This window comes from Hoplias malabaricus, chromosome 5, assembly GCF_029633855.1.
Source record: "Hoplias malabaricus isolate fHopMal1 chromosome 5, fHopMal1.hap1, whole genome shotgun sequence".
NCBI classification, from domain to species: Eukaryota; Metazoa; Chordata; class Actinopteri; order Characiformes; family Erythrinidae; genus Hoplias; species Hoplias malabaricus.
Window position 1 is genome coordinate 28,461,851 of NC_089804.1, and position 21,070 is coordinate 28,482,920.

General features: G+C 37.1%; 2 protein-coding genes across 5 annotated transcripts in view; both read left to right on the forward strand.

Annotated features, from left to right (window-relative positions):
• The window catches only part of ece1 (endothelin converting enzyme 1), a 40,346-nt gene extending 22,359 nt beyond the window's left edge, over nt 1-17,987 (forward strand). For both annotated transcript variants that reach the window (XM_066672250.1, XM_066672249.1), the window contains 16 exons: nt 3,089-3,301; nt 3,734-3,858; nt 4,267-4,413; nt 4,670-4,735; nt 5,942-6,130; nt 7,147-7,289; nt 7,947-8,061; nt 9,524-9,634; nt 10,272-10,370; nt 11,054-11,131; nt 11,240-11,343; nt 11,473-11,583; nt 11,754-11,821; nt 12,506-12,696; nt 15,034-15,129; nt 16,249-17,987. In XM_066672250.1, the coding sequence (XP_066528347.1) occupies nt 3,089-3,301; nt 3,734-3,858; nt 4,267-4,413; nt 4,670-4,735; nt 5,942-6,130; nt 7,147-7,289; nt 7,947-8,061; nt 9,524-9,634; nt 10,272-10,370; nt 11,054-11,131; nt 11,240-11,343; nt 11,473-11,583; nt 11,754-11,821; nt 12,506-12,696; nt 15,034-15,129; nt 16,249-16,425 (2,033 nt within the window). In that variant the 3' untranslated portion in view covers nt 16,426-17,987. The remainder of the gene's footprint in view (nt 1-3,088; nt 3,302-3,733; nt 3,859-4,266; nt 4,414-4,669; nt 4,736-5,941; nt 6,131-7,146; nt 7,290-7,946; nt 8,062-9,523; nt 9,635-10,271; nt 10,371-11,053; nt 11,132-11,239; nt 11,344-11,472; nt 11,584-11,753; nt 11,822-12,505; nt 12,697-15,033; nt 15,130-16,248) is intronic.
• Nucleotides 17,988-19,846: 1,859 nt separating this feature from the next.
• The window catches only part of eif4g3a (eukaryotic translation initiation factor 4 gamma, 3a), a 58,382-nt gene continuing 57,158 nt past the window's right edge, over nt 19,847-21,070 (forward strand). For all 3 annotated transcript variants that reach the window (XM_066671082.1, XM_066671084.1, XM_066671083.1), the window contains exon 1: nt 19,847-20,485. In XM_066671082.1, the coding sequence (XP_066527179.1) occupies nt 20,307-20,485 (179 nt within the window). In that variant the 5' untranslated portion in view covers nt 19,847-20,306. The remainder of the gene's footprint in view (nt 20,486-21,070) is intronic.

Here is a 21,070-nt window from a genome sequence, read left to right on the forward strand (position 1 = left end):
CCAAAGGTCCTGGAACCCTGTTGGTTTTGGTTTACATTTTTTCTTCTTTTCTTTGGATTCCTTGGGTTATCTCTTCAGATTAGGCCAAGGATGTGTCTCTCAGGCCTAATGTTTTGCTTACAAAGGCTCACAACATAGAAGCCCATTGTGGCAGAATTCTTCCTCTAAGCTTGCTAAAAAAAAAAAAAAAGATCTTTCCACTTCACTTACTTTCAATATCAAACCACACATCAGGGTAACTCTCCACAATGGACCAGTGCCCAGACTAAAAACATTCTGCTCTTTGGTGGACACAAAAACATGAAGGAATGAGTACTTAGAGGGATTTCAGAATTCTTATGTAACTTAATAAACATAACATAATCACGCAATGGATCTAGTATAAGGACAGTAACCATCAACAGTTGAGCTATAACATAATACACTGCAGTTCAGCTTACTTATATTAATAAAAATGATTCCCTGCTTAGACATTTATAACATATCTTTATGTAGGATCCCATGTCCAGATAATGTGTGTTCACCCTGCTGGAATGTGTCATACCGTCAGACTTAAGGGTTCTCAGATTAAAAGATTTTCCAGCTACTCCTGACCAAATGCTTATCAACCAGTTCAAAAAGAGCCAAATCATTGTGATCATAAAACATCAGAGCTGAAAACCAGACATCAACAGTAAACTCCTTCTCTTGGTTGGAAGCAGGGATTTCAAGAAGGGGACAATTTATTATATTCCCCTTCCTATTAATTATATTATATATTTATTATATTCCTACAGATTTGCAATATGCTTTGGAATATATTTAAAATGTATTAATGAAACTTTGCTGTAATGTGACTACATACTGACCTAGGTTATTTTGCCCAAAATATTTTAGATTTATGGATCATGGGGATGAACTTTACACATTTGTGAATTGTCAGGATACTCCCAGCACACAATAAAATCTTTTATGGGAACAATAATCTTGACTACCAATATTATTTTTGTATTACTTATAAAATCGATCCCCGCTGTGTTGAACAGAGTGATTGTATTTTGATAAAAGATTTATGGGAAAAAAACAATAATTATGTTTTTTGGAATATATTATGTTAATATGACCAGGAACAGGGCGACACGGTGGTGCAGCAGGTAGTGTCACAGTCACACATCTCCATGGACCTGGAGATTGTGGGTTCAAGTCCTGCTTCAGGTGACTGTGAGGAGTTTGGTTCTCCGTGTCCATGTGGGTTTCCTCCGGTTGCTTCGGTTTCCTCCCACAGTCCAAAATATACACGCTGTTAGGTGGATTTGTGACTCAAAAGTGTCCATAGGTGTGAGTAAATCTGTGAAGGACTGGCACCCTCTCCAGGGTGTGTTCCTGCCTTACGCCTAATGATTCCGGGTAGGCTCCGGACCCACCGCGACCCTGAAATGCATAAGTGGTTACAGATAATGAATGAAAAATGAATGACCAGGAATATTAATCTTTTCTTTTTCCAGAATGAGGTAATAGTATTTTCACTCCATTAAAATATGGATACCATTTACATTTACTTGTAACAGCACAGAGCCCCCCCCACCCAACTCATAGGAGCCAAACACTGAGAGAGAGCTTAGTTGTTTCTGTTGGCTCTGTCTCTCTCCTCCACTATTCCTGTGAGACTCTCTCTCTCTCTCTCTGTGTGTAAGGATGCTATTCTGAGAAAAGACAATGGTTCTGAGAAATGATGTTTTGACTTTTGGCTTCTGAATCTGAATAAAACCAAATGCTTTTTTTGTCCCTTTGGATGTAAAACAGAAGTACAATACACATTATGCACCAATTACACTCCGATTTTTATTTGCCCAGTGCAATGAGTTACCTACTAAACAAAACCAAGATGCTTTGCTGATGCTTTAGTGCTGTGTTCATATTTACATTCACAGTGCTCTGCTGTATTCGGTCTAGTCCCAGTGAAAGAGAATTAAATGTGGCAACATGTGATTGAAATGTCAAAATGTCAAAAAACAAAACCAGGGAGGACTGATTTCTTTCAAAATATTTTAATAAGCATTTTTTGGCTCTGCCTAAGTTTATGTATAAAATGGGCAAAGTTTGGGGATACATAGATGTTTAAAATTATTTTAATGTGCATATTCTCTTATGTGGATCACCATAAATGAATGTAGAGAAATCTTATATCTTTATATTTTATTTTTCCATTTTTCACTTGAACACAGCACCTGTCCTTCACACTGTGGCAAAACGTCATGATGATTGGACCAATAGAAATGCTTCAAAATGATTGGAATAAAATTTGTTAACATTGACTTCCATTGAAAGTAAAAAGGTTTTTCCCTTCTCCTATAAAGTTGCTATTTTGGGAGATAGATGTTTTTAATTGGACAGTGGTGATACATTTTTATAATATTGTCATTTCGTGCTTGAAAAACTGCAAAACTGAGGAGCTGAGAACAGCTACCAAAAGTTTTACTCTTTCTGCTCTTGTTGTTTTGTCAGTACTCCTCAGCATTCAAACCACCGTTGGGTCATAAAACTTTCAATATGTGTTTTTAGCAACTGCTTGGAAAAGAAAACCACACTCATAATTTAGGAACCCATTTATCATCATACAGAGAACTTTATGAACACACTGTGTTGAGAGTTGAGGTAGAAAATACCCAAAAGATTAGCAGATTGCTGATTTATGATACCAGATGTTTGCGGAAATATACCAAAAGAGTAGCAAACAATATACATCCAGAATGAAGCAGTATATGCTCCATAGACTGGGTGTCCAACATGGAGGTGATTATATTTAAAAAATGATTTGTATAGAATTTGTGTTACATCCAGGACACAAAGAGTCAGTGTAGTGAATGTTTTGTATTATGGATAAGAATCACTGAAGAACTTGTTGCTCCTTTAAATTACAAATCCAGCTCACAAATCCGTTCCTGCATAAACCCTATAACTGGAATTCTTGCCAGGCTTGGCCATATTCACTATAACAAAATGCGTTTTTGGAAAGAGCATGCATGGATGGTTCAAGTTGAGAATGTTTTTAACATTCAATGTATGTCAAACGAAATCTTTTCTGTTTGTTTCTCTTTGTGAATGGCAGCTCACCCGGGTGTTTGTCTGTCTGAGCCATGTGTAAGTGTTGCGGCAACGGTGATGGGGGCTTTGGATCGCTCTGTGGACCCCTGCCACGACTTCTATAATTTTGCTTGTGGTGGCTGGATGAAGAAAAACCCACTTCCTGAGGGTAAATCCCGCTGGGGGCCTTTCAGCAATCTGTGGGAGCACAACATGGCTGTCATGAAGAGTTTACTGGGTGAGTTTTATGACTAAATGCAAGTTAAATGTCACATACACACAAGTCACAATCAATAAATCAATCACTCAGACACTCATTTTCTCACTCACACATTCATTCATTCATTCACAAATAATAAAATCCTCCACAAGGGTTTAGATAACAATATGCCACAGTGCCATCACTCAACTAACTACACCCAGTTTAGTTCTGAATATCCATGTTCTATGCTCATTTTATGATCAGATTTGACCACACACAGCTTTGGTTAACAAGGTCCTTTGTGATGAACTAGCATGATGCTAACAAGGTAAAGCTTCCTAATATCGCAAACATATTTGCTAAATGACTGCTTTTGGAGTACTATAAACTAATCAACAGTGTTGCTTTAGGATATAAGAAAAAGATCATTTCACTAAAAGGATTTGGTTTGATTTTTTTTCTACTCAGAGAGAACAAATCAGACTGGTTTGAGTAAAGCAGAACTGAAAGCTCAGCGCTACTATCAGGCCTGTATGAGTGAGGCCAAAATCGAGGAACTGGGGGCTCAGCCTTTACAGGAGCTCATTACCCAGGTAAACCTGCATCCCCATGAGAATGATCCATGAATAACACTTATCAGCCTAGACAGACTTTGGTTATTGGCAGATCTTTTAAAATGCTTTAGATTTTAAAGACATAAGCAGAAAGATGACAATCATGTATCTTATTATGTAATTAATTAAATATATGTAGCTGCATTTAAAGGACAATTCAGTATTAATTGAATATAAATATGATTTTAACAATTGTTACAAACAATATTAAAACATTGTTCATCAGGCTGTATATATTATGTTGCAGTATGTGTTGATTGCTTGTGTTAATAATACTTTATATTACCATCATTCTCTCTCAGTACAATAGACCTTCAGCGTGGTCTGCCAAAAGTTTGTGTAAATTTATACGGTACAGCTTTATAATAATCTACTATTTTCCCTCAGACTGGAGGCTGGGCTTTGAATGGCCCCTGGGATAAAGATAACTTCCAGGAGGTTTTGCGCATCGTTTCTGCCCAGTTTCGGACATCACCTTTCTTCACAGTGTTTGTCAGCACAGACTCCAAAAACTCCAGCAGCAACATTATCCAGGTGCAAGATACTACAGCCTTTGAATGTTCTTTATTATCATCTCTGGGAGCTGAAATATTAAATATCATGGAAGCAGTAATATTGATTTTACCAGTTTAGGTTTCAGATCATGAGTTTATATGTCATATTGTTTTCATGCATTCAAGTTTCTGTGGCTGGTTATCATTACATTTGTTATGAGCTCTGGCTTACATCCAGTAGTAGAGGGACTGCAGGTTAAAGACTGGTCAAAACTTTCCTGGTTATTTTCCTTCAGGTGGATCAGTCTGGCCTGGGCTTACCATCACGAGAATATTATCTCAACAATACGGCCAATGAGAAGGTATGTAGAAGAAAAAGTGGAAAAAATATTAAGTCATTTTGAGTCAGTTTATTAAGTCAGTTTAGATGCAAATTCCCACAGTCAAACTGGTGAAATTGGAGTCAGTGCCACTTTCATAAGAAGTTTGTTGACACTCGCTCTCCTAATTCGTCTTATAAAGAGGTTGTTTTTTTTTTCTTGTAAGAAGGCTGCACACTAGATTATGAAACATTGCTTTGAGGACTTTTGAGTCTGGTAGATATTAGAGAGGTCAAGTACTGATGTTGGGTCATTTATTCTGAATCACAGACTCCACTCTAATTCATCCTAAATGTATTCCAGAAAATGCAGTTAAATGCTGGGGTCTTTATTTCCTTTTAATCCAAGGGCATTGTGACCTTAGACTAGTACATTTAGCTTTGTGTGCTTTTTTATTAGAAAATACATATACAGTGTGAGAGCACATTTAAGTAATTGCTTCAGCAGTGGGTAAGATATAACACCATATATTAGGTATAATCTCTCCTTACAAGAGGTGTCTAAAAAGTTTTGGAAATGTGTTTGGAAGGGGATGTTTAATTAGTTTAATGTTAGACAGTTTAAAGAGAAGTAGAACATCTATGTGCCAAATGAAAATGTCATTATATGTATTTGTTATATTAAGGATTTAAAGAATGCTATGTAAACAAGTCTAAAATTATAAGCTTGTTGTTTCCTTTAATAAAAGGAAGGAATCACTTTGCTATACCAGAAAAACAGCTTCTGTTTGAAATTGATTTCCATTTCCCTGTTTGTATTTGCCATGCCTCTGTTTTGCAAATTGGGGCATGTGTGATGTATACAGTTCTGTTTTTTGTTAAAGCTATATTGTAATAATTACATTATTAAACATAAGGTACAGAATGCTGCTAGGAATTCAGTGAAAATACAATCAGACCTAACCAATTAAATATACATTTTATATCTTGAATACATTCTTCAGTTTGGAAGTTATTTTCACAGTTTGAAAACTTTAAAAATGATATTTATATAACAAAACTGTGTAGTTGTTTGTATAATTAGTTGTGTTGTATTGTATAATGTACAATAAAATATGGCATACTTTTTCAGTCATTGAACTGAAACAATATACCACAAACGTAACAAAAATATTCAACCCTTAACTTTTTGTCAAAGTTTTTGTTTTTTTATCCTGTGTTACATCATTCCAAAATGTTATGCCTGCAGTATCTGAAAGCCTATGTGGACTTCCTGGTAGAGCTGGGGGTGCTTCTGGGAGGCTCAGAGCAAAGGTCCCGTGCAATGATGCAGGAAATTGTGGATTTTGAGACAACTCTGGCCAACATCACTGTTCCTCAAGAGGAGCGCAGAGATGAGGAGCAGATCTATCACAAGCTTCAGGCCAAAGAATTAGCAGTGAGTTAAAACCATGATTTATTTCAATGATTTATTTATTCTCAGAAAAGATACTAAGATCTCACTGGGTTGGAATCTTTGTGTGTGTGTGTGTGTGTGTGTGTGTGTGTGTGTGTGTGTGTGTGCGCGCATGCTCAGTGAGCACCATAATTGTGCCATATTCCATTGCAGAGATATATTTTTTTAAGTATGCATTGACTCCCCATGCTTTCAGGATTTCAGGTCTTCATTCAGGTGATTTTGTGGGAGATAAAAAGAACCCAGAAGTGTTCTGTAGTTTATTAGCTTAGCGTTTTTAGCTTTTGGTGTATGTATGGTTTAAGAACTTGAACAAGAAATCAAATGGGCAAAGGTTCGTACTTTAACAAAACCTTTTTAAGCATTTTTCAATTGCTTTCCATTGATGGACTGTGTGCCATTATTAAACCAACACTGACATCACACCTCCAGTAAGTGCTACATTAAAAATTCATTAGACTTGACTTCATCACATGACTTTTAAAATCATAATTTTTACAGTACAAATTTACACCATTCACCAATCCACTGGGGGAAAAATACATTTTAGGTGTACAGTTCTAAGACCATAAGTCCATTATAGTACAGTTAAGGTGTTTTCAATGTTTTTATCGTGATGAACATCTAATGTACCTATAGAGGCCCTTTATTATTCTGACACTATAAATGTAAATATTGTATCAGGCTTTTTTTTTTTAGGTTGTAGTCATATTTACCCAAATCACTACAAACTATTTGTATCTAAATTAAACGTTTACATCTCAACACATTAATTTTTGCCAATTGCATGCGTAAATCATATCATACTTAAAACTGACCAAAGTATCAGTAAAATACAGATTTCAAGATGGCTGCTTTTCTGTTTTTAATATACAATGTACTCCTGCTCTTTTTTAGATGATCTTAAGGTTTTTTGATATCCATAGCACGTACGCAAATCTGTTTAAGATTTTGTACAAATCAGCATTGTTGTGTGTGTCTCTTTGTTTACCCCATAGACATTGGCTCCTGCTGTTGACTGGATGCCGTTTCTCAGAGATGTTTTTGCACCTGTTGCTCTTAATGACTCTGAGCCTGTTGTGGTATATGCTAAAGAATACCTGCAGAAAGTTTCTAGTCTCATTACCAACACCAACAAAAGGTAAAATCAAACACCTGCCAAAAAAAAAGCTCAATAGGAATGTATTTCTTTTGTTTTGCGATGTAAATAAAGTCACCATAAAGCCTGATGATAGTGTACTGCAGAGAAAATCAAATTTAATAATGCTGGTGGAGATATGATCCAGAGTTTGCAATTTTATAAATATTTACTTTGTTTTTGCAGCCATTATGAAAAAAATAATAATGTTTCTATTATCAGGTAAATTATCTCATATGAAATGTATAAGTTGCATAAGTAAATGCTTCAATGATTGTGAATGATTCTGGATTGGAACATTTGGCTTTCACCTCAAAACATACTAAACACCTTTAGACCTTAGAGTAATATTATTCCACTTTAATGTGTGAATATTAATATTCATTATTCAATGTTGTTCAACTCTTCGTTAACTATAGTTATTCTTTTACTGCTATCCTTTATGCAATTAAGTACATTATATTTATCTGGTAAGTTACATGGGCTACATTTACATACAGTTTAAGGCTATTTTGAATCTAAACTAGCCCATTTTTACCTTAAAAAAAGCCCAACAGGAAAATGATCTGATTTGGTCTTCACAATAACTTCTAAGACAACATTATGTCCGACTCTCAGAATTATGTTTATAAATTCCTTTACTGACCTTTCCTAATGCAGCACCCTAAATAACTACATGATGATGAAGGTGGTGAGAAAGATGGTGTCCATCCTTGACCAGAGGTTCCAGGACGCAGAGCAACGTTTCCTTGAAGTTATGTATGGCACCAAGAAGGTGAGAGATTAAAAATCAGGGAAATAAATATCAACGCAGGCTTAGCAGATATCAGAGACTGACTCATTCTCTCGCTCTCTCTCTCTCATGACATTGTATTCCATTTGAAGAACACTCTGCTCTAATATTGTTGTTATTTATTTATTTATTTAATTTTTTTTTGCATTCATCTCTCAGCCTTTGACTTTATAGATGTAGCTCAAGAAAAAAGTACAAATGCCAAGTAAAAGGGAGTACATCTCATCATTCAATTCCTTTCAGTGACTTCATGCTAGAGCACTTACTTGTGTAGTCTTAACATTAATTAGGCCAATAATTAGGCTTATTAGCCTGTCTAGCTAGCTTAACTTAGCTATTTGGCTATTAATCCATTTTTAAAAGCAATTACCATGCGTTTTAGAAGAGGACCATAAGCTGAGCCAATGTGGCTATGTTTGGATAGAAATGTGTATGATTAAAACTGAAAATGTAAATCTTCGTAAGTGATTGAGCAAGTTTTTAAAATACTACATTTTTACCGTTATACTCAAACTTTAATGCAAGCAACTACAGTGTGAGCTACAGCAGGGGGATCTCACCACTCCTGTTTTTAGCCCCTGTTGTTTACTAATATTTCATATTTACACTTATCGCGCTTTTCTAGACGCCCAATGATGCTTTACCATCAACACTGTACAGTAGCCCCTTCTTTAGAGGGTATAACTGAATGTTGACATCTGTGGACTTCATTTATGAGCGAAAGGGAGTGTGTGAACATGGAAAAGACTTGCTGGAGTTTGGTGTCTGTTATCAGAAGGAGATCCTGTTCTGGCCTCATTTTCCTCTAGGGTCACACTGAAATAACAACCTTTGGGGTGTGTGTCTGTGTGTTTGTGTATGTGTATGTGGTGAGTGTGAGGAGAAGTAGGAAAGCAGAGAGAAGATGTGATACTTAGAGGTTCATACAAAAAAATTCTGCTTCAATTCTTGGCTGTTGTTCAGTTTCAGCTCCTACTGTTTTTATTGTGTTTATGTCTGTAATATACATATGGATGAATTCCACATGACAAGATCTCAGGCACACTCACATGAGCACATACACAATGTCTTTCAATGTCTGTGACCACTGAGTAATTCCATTGCTTCCACTGAAAGTTAAGGGGGGAAAAACTTTCTATAAAGTTACTCTTTTGGGAGATACGTTTTTATTTAATTGGAAAGTGACAATATATTAAACTCTTTTGTGCAGCACATGTGTACTCAAGCTTTTCAGGACATTAAATGTGTTTTATGGCTTTTATGCAACAATTAGTAGACCATACAACAAATTAAAAAGTTGCATGTGGAGAGATTAAAGAATATTGCTAATATCATTAATGAACATGATTTCAATTCATAGGCATGGGTTAGTTGAACGGGTTTGTTTCAGCATTCATTAAGTAGCGTGTGTGTGTGTGTGTGTGTGTGTGTGTGTGTGTTTTAGAGCTGTACTACTCGCTGGAAGCTGTGTGTTAGTGATACAGACAGTGCTCTGGGCTTCGCTCTTGGGACTATGTTCGTCAAAGAAACCTTTGCCGAGGACAGCAAATCCTTTGTAAGTTTTTCCCTCACTTCTTTGTTTTTGCTTCCCGAAATCCTCGTCCTATTCCGTTTTCTCTGCAGTCTACCTCTTTGATTTTCTCTTTTCAGTGATTTTCTCTCCCTTTCCTTATAGATCTTACTCTTTGTTAAAGCAGTTGTCTATGCCACATCCACCCCTCGTGAAGGTTATATTTTTTTCTGAAACATGTGTAGTCAGCCACATGCCACTGGATAGCTCCAAACCTGTGGAGGAGAACACTAAAAGCCCAGTTCTGTTTTGTTAGCTGACAAACAGCCACGTTGGCCAGCACTGTGCTGAGTGGGAAGAAGGAAAGTCATCCTACCTACTCAGGGAGAGTGAGGCCAAATGTGCTCTATGGGACTGGCAGCCTTATCACAGTAAATAGGAATGCTCTCCTGATCATAGGGTCAATGCTTAAACTTTTGCACCACTTGCCAGTAGTTCACTTTCTTTTCTTAGATTCCTTGACGTTTTCACTCATTTTTTCTTAATGTGGTTCCCTGTCTTTTCTTTGCTCTACTTGTTCTCCTTATTCTTCTTGGATTTTTCTCTTTTTTTCTGACACTGTTTCCCTTTTCTCTGAAGTTTTCTCTCCTGTATGAACTCACATCTCCCTCTTGTGTGTCAGGCTGAAGATATGGTATCTGAGATTAAAAGGGCATTTGAAGAAAGTTTGAAGTATGTGGGATGGATGGATGATGAAACCAAAAAAGCAGCAAAAGAGAAGGTAAAGGACATGTATCTTTGGGTACAAATGCGGAACGACCTTTTGTATGCTTTGGGACCGTGGCAGACCTGCACACAGACTGTAATAAATCCACAGTCCAGTGGCAGCATTAGTCTAATACAAATCTAAATGGTGATTTGCCATTATTTGTATTTCAGAGTTATTTTGTTGATGTGTTATTGGCACTGGTAGGTTGTGAATGGCCTTTGACCCCTAAAAATTGTCCTTGATAGTGCTTGGTTTTGCACTATTTGAATAGGTAAATCTGTCTTGGCAACATAAGCGAAATAAAACCATTATTGTAAGCACTTCTGGTAGTAATACAGAAGCCAATAGATGAGACCTCCACAGTTAAGACTCCCATTTGTATTTCTACAAACAACAGTCACTACAAATCACAAATCAGTGCATTTTGGGACAGAGCATGGCTAGATCTGTACCAATAATAATAGAAATAGCTTTAATAACAATAATACTTACAATGATAAGTCATATTCAATGTCTATTAAAATGGAGTAAAACTCAAACTCATTGCATAATGTTTGCAGTGGAAAGTTACCACATTTCATTACCCATTATTATGTTTGACTAGATGTTTGCACTTCTCAAATTTGTTTATTGGAAGGACCTTGTACTGACTGCCACCTGCTGTTAAAATAACTGTGGTTGATACTTTCTTCCAGGCAGATGCAATCTACAACATGATTGGCTACCCAAAATTTATCATGGACCCCAAGGAACTGGACAAAGTGTTCAATGATGTAAGTGCAAAATAATAACCCACAGTGTTGTGCCATGATAGAGCTCCATTTATTATAATAAGCAATTTATTATAATTTGTTTTGTTTTTTTCTGTTGTATTCTCTCAGTTTGAGGTGGTGTCCGACCTGTACTTCCAGAATGTTATGCACTACTACAATTTCTCTGGCCGAGTGACTGCAGACCAGCTGAGGAAAGCTCCCAACAGAGATCAGTAAGAAAGGGACATGGGCGCTCACACACAAACACATACATTCAGCACACATTTTACATGCAGCACATGCTTTGTAACATGCATAGGGTGAAAGGTAAGGAGTACATTTCCCTGTCTTCTCTCTCACAGATGGAGTATGACACCCCCTACAGTCAATGCCTATTACAACCCCACCAAGAATGAGATGGTGCTTCCTGCAGGCATCCTCCAAGCTCCTTTCTACAGCCATGCCTGGCCAAAGTAAGTCAATAAACAGCTGCACGTCTTCCCCTTTAAACACACACCTCACCTCTTTACAGCTGGGATAAAGTAAATGTATTATAGTACACAGATAAGTGTCCTTATCTAATGTAAATGTACCTTGAGATATTAAAGCATTTTCACCAGATGTTTTGTCTGTTCTCTTCTAGAGCCCTGAATTTTGGAGGCATTGGCGTTGTTATGGGACATGAATTGACTCATGCATTTGATGATCAAGGTAACTAATTCGGAATCAATTTATTCCAGTAATGAATTATTGTGTTTATTAAAATTAACAGGTTAAACCGCAGCTTGACGGGGCCTATATATTTACCTAAATATAGATCTGTAAATGGTATGTCCACTTTATTAGCAACCTCTGCCTTGTAGCTTTTTCTTGCTGGTGAACAGTTAGATGCTTTAGTCCATCTATTGCACAAATTGTGTTATACATCCTCACAAATTGCCTTTTATTAATAGTTAGTGACCACATGTCTCCTTAGCTGAACACTTTTGGATAGTAGATTCTCAGAGTAGCTATCACACTGACATAGTAGGTAAAGACCCCTAAGACACCACTGTGTCTGATACTTCATGTTATTGTCAGTGCTGGGCAGAGAATGGATAATCACTAAGATGATATCTGGTGAAGAGCAGTGGGCAAGCACATGTACAGCTGTTTCCAGAGAGTTTATTTTATGGCAGAGATTTCTATGGAGATTTTATAAGCTGTTCATGCAGAACCAAACATCTGTATCCTCAACGAATGAACATAATACAATATAATATAATAATACAATGGGTTGCTGCAGATGTGTAGCACAGTTTGAATGTGATAAACAGTTATTATAAACACATAAACTTAAAGTTATTTCAGACTTCTGAATACATTTACCACCCTTATGTTATTCTGTGTGAGCAGGAAGGGAGTATGATAAAGATGGAAATCTACGCTCCTGGTGGAAAAACTCCTCGGTTGAAGCCTTTAAACGACAGACTCAGTGTATGGTGGAGCAGTACAGCAACTACCACATCAACAATGAACCACTCAATGGCAAACACACATTGGGAGAAAATATAGCTGACAATGGTGGCCTCAAAGCTGCTTACAAGGTTTGTGCCAACCTGTGGTAATACAATTATTTTTAACTTAATAATATTAATATTTTAGCACATCATTTGGTATTTGTTATCAGAGGCCGTATGTGGGATGTTCTGGGGTGAGCAGTGATAAGATTAGAGTCTGACTGATATAACTACGTAGGCCATAATAATCTTCTATGTTTGGCCTCCTCTGTAATAATCGTCTTGTTCCTATCCACCTAACACTAATGAAATAACAAAGCATGCCAGTAGACATGGCCATGCTGTGTGTTGTTAATGACCTTGCAAACAAAGCTATTTGTGGGAATTGGGCAAATTTTACATAGATATTTTACCTCAAATTAATTGGGCAGTCAAATTGGGCACTATACTTCGCTGAAATTAATTATTACCATTTGTGTTTTTCATTCATTCATTCTCTGTAACCGCTTATCCGGTTTAGGGTTGTGGTGGGTCCAGAGCCTACCTGGAATCATTGGGCACAAGGCATGAACGCCAGTCCTTCACAGGGCAACACACACATTCACTCACAGCTACGGACACTTTTGAGCTGCCAATCCACCTACCAACGTGTGTTTTTGGACTGTGGGAGGAAACCAAAGCACCTGGAGGAAACCCACGCGGACACAGGGAGAACACACCAAACTCCACACAGACAGTTACCCAGAGCAGGACTTGAACCCACAACCCCCAGGTTCCACCGTGCCACCCCCATTTGTGTTTTATCATCTGCAATTTAACCTTTAGACATCTAGAGTTAATAATGTCATTCCATATTAAACAAATATTGAATGATTAAAAATAAAGTGTTAAATATTTTATAAACAGCTACATAAAGAAATACATTTGCATTTTACTAACATACTGTTTCAACAATAGGGCTACAAAAATATTTACTTTATTATTGCAATGTGAAAGGGTGCACAAGTCAGATCATATCATTTATATTTGAAATTTAAATGGAACAATATAAACTAGTAACACATACGCTGTGCGCACATACAGTGCAACACTATATTCAGTAAAAAAAAAAGTGATGATTCTCTTGGGGACATGAAGGTCTGGAATGTAATGTATACAGAAATAGAAGAAAAATCCAATTTAAATAGTTAATATTTCTAACGCCTTTAGCAACAATCAAACATGTCTGCCCTTTGTTTCAATGTAAAACCACAAAACAATTAAGCTGTAAAGTATAAACAACTTGTTATGGTTATCATCAGCAATAACTGTGACAAAGAGTTAAACATAAAACTGGTCAGTGTTTATTCTCCATAACAACGCAGAGGGGGACTCAAAGGCGTTACGATCCTCATATTCCTCCCATTCAGCACCCTAGATCTGTCTGGAGCGGAAAATCAGGGGTCATTTCCCTTGCTGTAAATCCTTTAAAAAGTGACAGGTGGCCCTCTGGCCGCACTCACATACTTTCCATCTGCCAAAAAGTCAGAGGTTATGGACTTAGAGAGTATGGTTGCTATTGGAAAACATCTCACAGCAGAAACAACAAAGCTAGTGGTAGTATAGGCCTTTTGATTCAGTCTATTTCAATGTAATTGATATTAAAAAAGACAGAATAATGGAAAGCTTAATACACTGATTAAAAGTGTTTAAAGAATGACAAGTGAAGGGTGGTTTAAAGGGTTCATGATCAGTCTATAAATATACTTGTAATAGAAACTTGTAATAGAAACATTAAAAAAGGGGAATTCATTAACTGTAGTTTTCATGACCTGATAATAATTAGCATGCCTCAGCTGAAGGATGTATTTTACTTCAATAATAATTTAATCATTTGCTTTAAATTTATTACAATTTATAATGTGCGGCACGGTGGCACAGCAGATAGTGGCGCAGTCACACAGTTCCAGGGACCTGGAGGTTGTGGGTTCAAGTCCTGCTCCTGGTGATTGTCTGTGAGGAGTTTGGTGTGTTCTCCCCATGTCTGCATGGGTTTCCTCCCACGGTCCAAAAACAGGATTGGTAGGAGGATTGGCGACTCTAAAGTGTCTGTGTGTGTGAGTGAATGTGTGAGTGTGTGTCGCCATGTGAAGGACTTGGTGTAGGCTCTGGACTCACTGTGACCCTAAATTGGATAAGCGGTTACAGACAATGAAAGAATAATGTGTAATAATAATGTGAAACATTTTATTACTATTTATTATTGTGTTGTATTGTTACAGAAAATGAAAATGTATACGGGTAAGCTAGTGTATAAGCAGGGTCAGCCATGTTTAAAATTTCGTACAGAAACCTCTGTAAGCCATATAATGTGAAGAAGAATCATTTGAGAAAATGGGCAATTACACCTTGAAAGTACAATATGGTTTTTGTTTTGATCTTCAGGCCTATGTGAATTGGATCCAGAAGAATGGAGAAGAAGCCACTTTGCCAGCTCTGGGCATGACCAACCACCAACTCTTTTTTGTTGGATTTGCTCAGGTTTGTTTCTGTGATTTGTTAATAGCCTTGAAGCTTTATTCAGCTGACTAAACACAAAGAAAATGTTTCCAGTTTTTGAGGTTTTGTTCCTGATTACCAATGATTAGCAGTGGATGCTTTCAACACACTCCAAAATAGTTGGCACAGGCGCATTTTTACCACTACATTGCCTTTGCGTCATTGCATGATTCCATGAACGATGCAGAGCTGCACTAAGAATACAGTCTAACATGACCAATATCATATTAAGAGATACTGTTAAGTTAAAATTCCTTGCGTTTAAGACATGTATGTTAAGTGTTAAGAAGACTGTAAATTGTGGGTGTGGGGTTATGCAGCTCATCTAAGTGTCTAATTAATCCTAGTTTGTGTCAATGTAAATTTAACTAGTGAAGTCCCTAAGGGATACCATTTATTTTCATCTGAAAATGGTAAAAATGGCTCTTTTTGGTTTATTTATAGAACTACTTTAGAATACAATAGCCATTCAAATTGCTTTACAGCAACAATACAAGGAAAGTACACATATATTTAAATAGTAAAACAATAAAATGAAATAAAAACATAAAACCTTAAATTTCTTCACTACTGACCTCCTTTCCCTTCGTGGGATAACAAATCTGGAGGGGATAATACAACAAATGCCAGGAAGTGAAATACCTCTCACTTCCCTGAGGGGATAACAATACCTGAGGAGATAATAAAACCTGAGGGGATGACAAAACCTGAAGGAATAACAAAGCTTAACAGGATATCTAACCTGTCAAAAAAAAAAATTAAAATAGAAAGTCCAGAAACAGATGATTAAACGCCTGTAGAAATATTCCTCTATTTCTGCCAGGAACATTACAATTTAACTTATAATCGCTGTTTATGTGAATCATCAAGAATTTCAACAACCAAGAACATTGCTGTTTTGATTCCACTGTAAAAACACACCAGATATAACCAAAAACATAAACGAAAGTTGTAATAAAGCACTAAGCTTCTGGATTTTGTTGTGTTTTTTCAGGTGAGCAGTGCCGTCAATTTCACTTTCATTTCAGTGAATCACAAAAATATTTTTAGTGTTGTTTTGTGTAAACATTTCTGTTTGTTTATGTCCCACTTTTGTTAAAGGTGTGGTGTTCAGTCCGGACCCCTGAAAGCTCTCATGAGGGTGTGATTACAGACCCCCACAGTCCTTCACGTTTCAGGGTTATCGGCACAATATCTAACTCCCAGGATTTCTCAAAACACTTTCACTGCAAGTCCAATTCACCAATGAACCCTAAGCGCAAGTGTGAACTGTGGTGATTCCAGAACGCCCACCTGTGACCCCTTAATGACCCAGATGTCGTCAGATGGGCAGTGGAGGAAATTGTCCTGCCCAATGTTCTATTCTCAGGTTGCCTTATATGGACTGCAGAGGTTGGAGGAATCTCATTTATTATTATCTTTATTACTTTTCTCTTTAATTCCGAATAGGAATTACAGTCAAATGTGCCTTGTGGAAATGTGAAAGCAGAAAGAACTTTTGAAACACTGGATGACAAGCTGATGGATATGGGAGAAAGACCAGTTATCAGATGCTAATCAGGATTTGTAAATATACATATGTATCTGTTATGTGTTTGTATTTTTAAGAAGAAATAATATTTATTTTCTTCTTGATTTCACGTTATGCTTTTGATGGAAATAGTGTAAATAGGACTTTTTGCCAAACATCTCAACATGAACTCACACCAATAGCAAATGGCTGCAATTTCAAAGCAGAAATGTTCACCCCAGGAATTGACAGCGTATTTGTCATAAACAATACCACACCTGCCCTTTTAACTGGGGGGGTATTTAAAGCATTTCACAGTCAGAAGAAAACCTCTAAAATGTATTTTTATACTGTCTGTTAATATTGTATGAGATTGTAAGTTTAATGACGCCCAGGTCAGTTCTTAAGATGATGATTTCTTGACAACAGGCAAAACTATGCTTTGTAAATCAAAGCATGTGTTAATTAATCAATGTGATCCTTATTACTACTGCATCATGACAATATACTGCAATGTTTTTCATGATTTTGTCATTCTATATTCATCCCCCAAAGTTTTAGGGATTTTGGGTCTACACTGATCTCCACAACTGCTGCTATCATTCTCTGTTGTAATTAAAAGTGCTCCAGAGATTGTATGTATTGTTGTACATGCATTGTTTCTTCCAAACCTCACTGGATCCTCTGCTCGTTTAGGTAACAATGCTGAACACTGCACTGTCTTAATAACATCGACAACAAATTTAGTAAAATACCCTACAAAAACCAGCAAGCTTTGTCCGTTGGCGTAGTTAAATTACTTTGGAGATATTAGGCTACAGCTTGTGAGGCTGATGTTGGTATATAATATGTCTGCATTCATTTTGTATAGCACTGTGCCTCACAGAGGAAAAAAAGCTTATACACATAGTTCCTTATATGGTCATGATGCAGACTATTTCACAAGTCTATTGTTATCAATCTTGCTTTGTTATACTAGGACACTGAAAAGATGTATTTTCTGTATACTGGTAAAATGTTTGTGATGGACCACTTTCTGCTATAAAATGCCTGTGCATGCTCTGTGCAATAGTGAAAGACCTGTGCGTATGAATGTGCTGTTTTTGTATAGGATATACATTAGGTTTTATTCTCAGTGTATTCATAAAGAATCTTTGTGTAGGAATTGACATTTGATTTAGGACTGAATGTATCCTGTAAACTACCTTTCTAAAAATAAATATAGAAATTTGAGGTAACAAAAAATGAGTTTTTAAACCAGGATCAATGGACTTGGTCCTAAATGTGTGTAGCTGCTTTTCTCAATATTTGCAGCAATAATATATTATATTTTGCAATAAAAATTTAGATATTTTTAATAATTGCATGCTTGATATATTTTTTTCAAAGTCTCTTGGCTCTTATTTACTTAATTTCCAATAAAAACAATGGGAAAATTGGAAATAATTCCATGTATGAGAAATGAAAGCATAAAACTAATTACCATCTAGATTCTGAAGCAAAAGAGTTTTCAGTCATTACTATTAAAATAATGCTAATTAAATGACTTGTGTACAGAATGAACAGCACAATTCTTCTGTCAGATATTCAGGAAAATATGGACACCCTATATAAAAGCAGAGCAAACACAAAGGACACCATGCTCAATGGCATGCATCAGCTAGAAGGGTATAAAATCCTGAGCCCTTCTGCATTATGTTATGGAGAAGGGAATATTTGTTCTCTAGAATGATGAGGCACATTTGAGATGAGATCTAGTAGTGTTTGTTATCCAGAACTAATCAAACAATATCACTCTCTGACCTCACTAAGGCTCTGTTATCTAAATAAAATCAAGTCCTCTCGGAAATGTGTCAATATCAAGTGTAAACCCTTCTCTGAATAGAAAAGGCTGTTCATTCATTCATTGTCTGTAACCCGCTTATCCAGTTCAGGGTCTAATCACTTGGTTCCTCATCGAGAGATGCTCATTAAGGCTTAATCAAAATCATGATATTAGGAGCAACTGCTCAATAAAATGAGGAAATGAGCTGTTAACAGTGGAAATGTCATTGTATATACTAACTCTACAGTACACCAGTACAATAGAAACTTTAAGACATACCCAAATGTGTGGACATCTGCTCATCCAACATTTCTTCTGAAATGAAGGGTATTAGAAAGTATGTCCAAATGCACCATAGTAGAAACCTCTACTCTTCCAGAAAATTTGTGAGGATTTGACTGCATTTAACTTCATGAGCACTTGAGAAATCATGTACTGATTTTAAATTATAATTTATAGATCACAAACACCAATACCACTCATCTTAGTTGTACTGGATGGGGCACCACCACTTCAGAGAAAACAGCTCCACAGCTGAATGCTAGGAAGCTTTGTAGCCCCCTCTTTAACACTTAGTATTTGGCCTGATGACCTTATGTGCACATACTCCAGAGTTAGCTGTTTTATAAGCAGTGTTTTTCTATGGAGATAATACCAGCTGTAAGGGGTCAATTGAGTGATTTTTCAGCAATGTGTAATTATTGGAAATAACACTGTTTTATGAAGGAAATTACAGTAGGGTTTCTTGAAATCCTGCCATTGTTTTTTTTTAACTCACTGGGGTCATACTATATTATCAAAATATATAATGAGAAGACAATTGTGATTTTGCTTCAGTTCATCGGCTGCCTGTTAGATAAACAGTTATTGGTTATTATGTACATATTTTTGTTAGCCTTTTGAACATTATCTAAATAATATTTTGAAAGGAATTCTACATTGGCTTCCACTGCTTTTCCTTGCGTAACCTACACACTCTCACCGCTAGATGTCACTATGTGCGCGTCATTTGGAATATTAAATCACAAAAGACTCTAATATGTCCATTTTGTTCATAAAACAAATGTTTCATACAATCTAAATTTGGCAATATTTGACGTCTGTTGCTTTATTATATACAGATTTGAAAAATGTGTTCATAACGCTTTTTAAAATCACTCATTGTACTGTTCTTTCCGAGGTTAACAGTTAGACCACTCCCATTCACAAAGCTAATGCTACGTTTTATTTTGAAAACGAAACCGCAGTGTCACGTATTTTCTGCGGAAATATCGACCGGGTTTGTTTTCTAAAGCTGATAATATAATTATATCAGAAAATTAATATATGTACGAACATTTAGTTTAGACATATTCGGAATTATCTTCGTATGTTTTCGTTAGCCCGAGGTTAAAAAAAAGAAAAGAAAAAAGGCCGAGCGTTTCCGAAGCTTGGCCGAGGATTTCCGAACTGTCCCGTATTGCCGGACTCTTGGGTTAAGGCGGCCCGCAAAACGCCATGTTGAGCGACCTTAAATGATAAATCACGTTCCAAAAGGAGGAAAATGAGTGTTTAGCGCGAGTGTGGAGGTGATCCGGATTGATAACGAGGTGCAGGGCGGAGAACCGTCCCCATGAAGAACAAACAGCAGCACCTACAGCCTGGAGAAAACACTGAAAACACAACTTCGCCCCAAAAATGGCTTTTCGTTTTTTACACCCAAAACGTCAACGTTAACGTCGAGCTGAAGGAAGGAGCCGTCTGCCTATGTGTGTATGACAAGATAGGCGTCACCGTTTAGCCGCGCCGTTGGATTCACTTGTTATTTTTTTTATTTGTTTTGATATGAGTTTACCGCCCAAAGTGGTGCCGAAACCCCCCGGAGGGGTGGCGGTCGGTGCGGTGAGCGCGGCTGCAGTAGGGCCGCCGCCGGCCGGTCAACTAAGGCCGAGTATGCCGCCGGTTTCACTGCCTCCCGGAGCCGCGACCGCCCCGCAGCCGCCATCAGCGCCGCCGCCGCATCAGTATCCTTTTACACCGGCCACAGGATAAACGAGCTCCCGCGGCCATTGGCTGGAGGATGGGGCAACCAGGATAAAGCTCTGTTTGTGTACGTGTGTGTGTGTATGTGTGCTTACAAATGAGGCTTTGTGGGTACCTAATGTCTTACAAGGCAAAATGCGCAGTATTCTCGGCTCAGATACAAACCGGGATAAAGCACTGTTTTTGTTTTGTGTGTGTGCTTGACCCTTTGTGCGTAGCATGTATTCTCAGTGCGATCGATGGTTATATTGTGGAGAATGTGGCTATTGCTAAAAATGTCGTTTTCACCAAAAGGCACAATATACACAGCACAGAGACAGATAAAACTGTGAGTGTGTTCGTTTAGCTCTTTATGGGAACCAGCTGTCCATGAAGATGATAGCGTTTGTAGGTGTGTACTTGTATTGCTATTCTTGTGGGGACAAATGTCCACACAATGATAGGTCATCATGTGATTAAGGACAGATTACCTTTTTGCCGGTTCACACTTGAAAATGCTGTTTTCTGTTTTTAGAAAGAAGTTCTAAGATGTCTTTGACTCTTGGGTACCGAGTAAGTGTTAGGGT